At 36.0% G+C, this 6,000-nt stretch overlaps 1 protein-coding gene across 1 annotated transcript in view; it reads right to left on the bottom strand.

Annotated features, from left to right (window-relative positions):
- Positions 1-274: 274 nt before the first annotated feature.
- The window catches only part of GTF2A1 (general transcription factor IIA subunit 1), a 43,099-nt gene continuing 37,373 nt past the window's right edge, over positions 275-6,000 (bottom strand). Inside the window, exon 9 of the mRNA XM_075530546.1 lies at positions 275-5,223. Within this exon, the coding sequence (XP_075386661.1) occupies positions 5,116-5,223 (108 nt within the window). The 3' untranslated portion in view covers positions 275-5,115. The remainder of the gene's footprint in view (positions 5,224-6,000) is intronic.

Raw genomic sequence — 6,000 nt, 5'->3', positions numbered from 1 at the left:
TTTCACTGCCTTTCTCACTCTGACCACCACCTTTCACTATTTTGCCCATTCCGGTATTTCACGCCACTTTGAACTAGGCAAGTGCTTATGGCATGTGAATGCTAACCATGAAGTAGGCACCATTGTAAGAGTTTTACACACATTACACTTCATATCCTTTTCAGAACCCTTTCAATGAGTTTACAGGAGAAACTAGGCCAAAAAGGTTTAACATCAGCACTGGAGGAGACTTGAATTAAAACTACAAAAATACAAGATTTACTGGCATACATAAAATAGTTTTTATTGTGGTTGTTTTAATAGTTAAAATTTGCATGTTTCCTACATAGTCTGTAATAGGATTAGAAAATTACAAAAAAAGACAAGCTTTCTTCTCTCAATGACTCATTTGAATTACCTATGAAATTAAAATACTTGCTACTTGCTTAATATCTTCTAAAATACAAAATATATTCAATATGCAATACAAATCTTAATCAAATTAATATGCAATTATTTACAAGCTCTGTCCTAAGAGGGAATGAGTTAGCTAAACATGAAAATAAGAAAAGTCGAATAATTTCACCCTAAGTGACCGTTTGGAGTAGAAATATTCGATTAATACAAGGTTAATCACATCAAATTAGTTACACATTGTTAGTGTAAATTTAGTCAAGTTTAAATTACTGTGTTCTGAAAACACTCTTTAAAACACTAGTAAGACTTTGTAACAGTTTGAATAATTCAGAAAGGCACCCCACACTACTTAACTATATAGAATTTAATGATAACCTTGTTTTTGATAATGGAACTTATCATTAACAATGTAAATCATTTCCCTTTTCTAGACTGTATGTCATTCAGTGACCTCTATGTAACAATGTGATACACTAGTAAGCAAACCAAGCAACATTGCTTCTTTTTTAAATAACATCTTTAATTAAAGTTTTTGCAAAGGTAAAATATTAAACTTAAAATAGGTCTTAGTACATCAAAATACTAAATTCTCTAATTGTATTCCAAGGATGGCCTTTTAAAACATAATATCCTGTATATCACAGAAGAGCAACCTCGATCTGCAATTGTGCAGAATGAATTTTACAAACATAATAAATATATTTACGCCCTTACACATAACAGTATGTACAACAGCAGTTGACAATAGTAGCTCAGAACAGCAAAAGATCAGCGTCCTCCTCCCCACCCCCACCCCTCAATTACAGCTCTGATGCACACTGGACAGATTTCATGGAAGGTGATTGATTCTCAGTTACTAATTTAATGTAGTTCTTCCCGGAACAGAAGAAGTTTCTTTTGTTCCTTAAATGAAAAAAATGTGTTCTTCCTTAAACCACAGAAAATGTTTTGTGTGTTCATCCTGAAACCATAGAAAATAACAAAAAAAGACTAAAAGCAGGCTTACAAGGAGAAAATTATAAACTTCAGAATAATTGCCATAGCATAATAGTGGATTAAAATGTAAAACTATATGAAATTGACCCATAAGGGACATATATAAAAACTACTATTCCTTTAACCAATGTGTTTGAAATCAGAGACAGCTGACTCAGCTAAGGAGGCAGACATATGATGTAAATTGAATACACTAGCACAGATCACTAAATCATTACATTGCACAAAAGCTCAAAAAAGGGTCAAGGTAAAATAACCTAGAAATACAGGAATTTTCTCAAGTGGAAGAAAATGCTGTAATAAAGGGTAGTAGTCCCAAGAGAAAATTATGTCTGTTTTCTTACACAAGGTCTATTTCCCCCCTGAAAAGAATGGTGAGGTTATTGCTGTGAGAAAATAAAAATTGACTTAGCGCTAACTCCTCGGTCTCCTCAGAAAGCCAGAGGGAAAAAGCCAAATCCCTTTATTTTCCCTAGCAAACGAAAATCTTTATACAAAAGCTACTATATTTTTGTGATCTTGTTTTCTAAAACCAGAAATCTATTAGAAATATGCTCTTCAAGAACATTGTTGGGAATCTCTTTACACACACTGGTCAAATGCTGACACATTCCTGAAAGAATACCATCAAGGCGTCTTTCATCTTAAAGAAGCAACGATGTAAATGTGATATAATGATGGCATTTAATTAACAAAAAGAAATGCGAATGTTTAAAAATATAAAAACCCAATATAAGGATACCTTTCATATAACAGACATTTTACTATAGAAATGAATTGCACATTAAAGAGCTGTTCTGGGCCATCTGCGGCATGCCCAGCATTCCTGTGGTCTGCTTCCCCAGGAACCGCCGCACAAGCGTGTGTACACTGAAAGGCACAATTCACCTCTTCTGATCACGTCTGCCCACTTTTCCTTCACACTGCTCATTACTGTTAACTGCTCCTAAGATGCCGTCCACAGTGTGCTTGGCTGCCAGGGGCTCAAACCCACCAGCTGATCCGCAGAGAAATGATGTGGTTTGCGTAAAGATTTACAGTCATGGAAACCCAAATGGAATCAGCTTGATTGGCAGTGGGTTTGGTTTTTGGTTTACGATGCCATCACCATCTGTGCAAATCTAAACATATTCTTCTCTGAAAACTTTTCTTTCTATAATACCAAGTCTGAGCTAGTATCTCCTACCCCCGTTTGGATAATACAACTTTCAGTTTAAAACTCTGAAAGTGGGAATTCCTTGCTTTTCAAAGGAATGACATTTTTATGGAACCCAAAGAAATGTTTAGTTAAATACAGTGTGAAAAGCATGATTAAGAATTCAAGTACAATAAAAGCAAGTGACATTCTTACACTAAGTCGCTATAATAAAACAAAAACATGCTATTTGACTGCAAAGAAGCACAATTCAGTAATACATCTGTAAGAGCACAAGTGGGTATGCAGTGTTGACTGGGCTTTCAGAATTTCAGGTACGTTTGGCAAGCATGACATTTTAAGATGCGATTCGCAGATTGTTTCCCCTTGAAACGAACAAACCGTGGTGAGTCATTCTGAAAGCAGTGGTTGTTCCTGTTTAGGGGCGGGTGTAGGGTGTGGGTGTGTGTGTGTGTGGAGGGGGGGGATACAAACAGGCTCCTATGACTACAAATGCTTGTCTACATAGAGGGTACTCCAAGTTTCAGCAGCACAAGAGCTACTAGATAGCCAAAAGTTTTGCGCTGCCTCAACTCTGCAGCACGACTTAGCCGTGTATAGGTAGTTCAGCTCACCGACTTCTTCACTGGGTCAATATAAACCTACGAGCAACTGTACTGAAGGGCAACTGAACAACAGAACTGGGACTCCTCCTCTCCCTCCATTTCTCCCCCGTCCCAGGAATTAAAACATGGTGTGTGCCTTCAGAGTAGTGGGGTAAACAAATCTCCACAAAGAGTTGATACAATTAAAATACAAACTGTATTCTCAGTCATGGCATCTAAATAAAATTTAACTACTAGCATTTAACTACCCACCATTTACAAGAAAGCTTAGAAAATAACATAAGTTAAAAGGGACAGAGTTGGTGAATGGGATAGGAAGTAGGCAAAAAACAAACAAAAAATTATTAGGCCTTTTGAGAAGTTTAAAGATTCGTATTAAAAAATGAAAATATACTATATAATAGCTCACAGTTTTTTTCCTTGCAATGTACTTTAAAGTGTTTATGTGTTCCTTCTGGTAACACACAAAGGAAAGTAAATGGAAGACTAAAAATATATATATATTATATATATATACAAGTAACTTAAAATATGAATCTTGTCAAGATAAAACCATAAAAAGTTGACTCAGGTCTACAAACACAAAAGGTGAAAGCACGTGTCCCTGCCCCCAGGAGGCAAGTTCACAATGAACACCACGCTGCCAGGTTGTCCATTAGAGTGCCTTACGGAATACAGATATGCTGCTCTTAAGATACACAATAATTTCTGTTTGAATATACAAATCAAAGTTCTTTGCATCTTCCTCAGTGTGCAAACCGGAGTCCATGTCTCTATTATGAATGGCCTGGAAGGGCCACCAAATGAAGAGGTAAAATTTAGTAGCCCACTCCTTCCTACTCCCCAAATTTCTCCTCAGATTACAAAGTTGTTTTAAAAGTTTGTTCGATTAGTAAGTTTCCCATTTTTTCCCAGTCAACACAATAAACTATTATAATTGCCATCCTAATACAATTCCAGGACTTCCCACCTGCTCTACGCTTCAATCGATGCAGAGTACTATCTAAATATTTGGCTTTGTGCAAAAACTGAACAGATATGTAAGCATACACTTCAGCCCAACAAGAAAAATCTTGATCTGCTTATAGTTGTATACAATTTCAACTAAACAGAAAAGCCCTGCAGAAGAAAACTGTATTCCTGAGGAATCAATTTGGGGCTTCTTCTAAAGGTGTGAGACTAAAAGAAAGTTAAGTTTCCGGTGAGAAAATCAAAGTTAGTATTTAATCTCACTCAATTCAGGCAAGACACAAGTCTTTAAATTACATTTAATATACATATAAAAACCTAATTAAAATAAATATCCATTTCTGGGTCTGCTGTTGCTCCAAACTAAAAGTGATCACAGATTAACTTCCTTTAATTCTGTAATCGATGTTTCACAAAGCAAAAAAGGAAGACAGGTATCAATTACTGAGGGAGAATAGCAGGGAAAAGTACTTAAGACCTATTATGAGAGTTTCAAATTGTTTCCGTATACAAGTGAATTAAAATTCGTCACCATAATTCTTACCCTCTTGTAAAAAGCTCACACGCAATTTTTACCAAATATAACCACACACAATAAGCAGTTTCAAATCCATCTATCAAAAGGTAAGCTTCTTCAGTTCATTCAACAAGTGTCTTATGATTTAAATTAAGCTGCAGGAAGGAATATAGACAGTTTTACATGCTAATTACCGGTGACAGGTACCTGTATTTAAAATGGACAATTAAGGTTCTCCTACACAAAACCCTTAAGCCCTCCCACTCCCAACAATCGCAGGGGCTACAGTTCCATGGCTTGCCCGTTAGAAGTAGTGTCTGTTGTCAACATCGCTTTGTTCCAGTCGCCTTGCTTCTACTGCACTTTTCTGACATGCAGAAGTTAAGTTTTGGTTGGTAAATGTCCCAAGTTTCAAACCGTCCACTTTAATTTTTTTGTTTTGTTGTTTTATTTATTAAAAAAAAAAAAGCAACTCTTCACCATTCTGCATCTCCAATGGCTTTGGAAAATATATAATCTCTTCCATTAAGATTCATTATGCCATCCTTGAGATGAAACTTCCATTTGTTTTTACTTCTGTGTATCTAAAACAAAATAATCACAAAGTTAAAATAAAATAAAAACAACCATCAAGAAAGCAAGTAACAAAAACTGACTGTTTTAGCTTATCCACAATTAACATTTTTCCCAGCTCTTTAACCCATCTGTTCACTGAATAACTTAATAATCAACAATTATCTCAAAAATGTCTCCTCTCTACCAGGTTTACATAAACACCGGTGCCTAGGTCATAGGAAATTTTATACTGGCAAACACTTGAAACAGCACTCCTGGATCCTGGCATTCTGGAGAATTGTTTGCTTTTGCTCCAGAATTCTTTTTATGTCTAGTATTTCCTTACCAATTGTTCTTTCTTCAAGCCTTCTGTCTACTGACCACAGGACACCACTACTTTCCCTGAGCACTGACATCACGTTTATAACATGACCTTCTTCTTCTCCTCCCCAATTAATCGTCAACATCACACCTACCCTGCTGATTCTTCTAATGTGGTGCTGGCCTCGAAAGTATCAGTATCGTTATCTCTATGAACTATTTTATCTCTATTCTACTTTAGTGGTCTTCAAGATGACTGGGGAATTGATTTCTTAAATGCCAACAATAATCTTCTAGTGTGGACATTCAGGGCCATCGAGCTTATTGTCACAACTTTGTACCTGATTTTCAGGTCTTCAGTCCTATGTATCACTATAGGGAGCACAATTCTAACCAATCACTTTGGTTTGACCTTTATTTATAAAAGATGTGGTAGTAATTAGCCTTTCCATGCTAGTGTCCTACTTTTACCACCCTTAAAGTCG

The sequence above is a fragment of the Tenrec ecaudatus genome, chromosome 14 (assembly GCF_050624435.1).
Source record: "Tenrec ecaudatus isolate mTenEca1 chromosome 14, mTenEca1.hap1, whole genome shotgun sequence".
NCBI lineage: Eukaryota > Metazoa > Chordata > Mammalia > Afrosoricida > Tenrecidae > Tenrec > Tenrec ecaudatus.
Note: the sequence above shows the minus strand (reverse complement) of the source record. Positions and strands in the feature narration are given on the sequence as shown.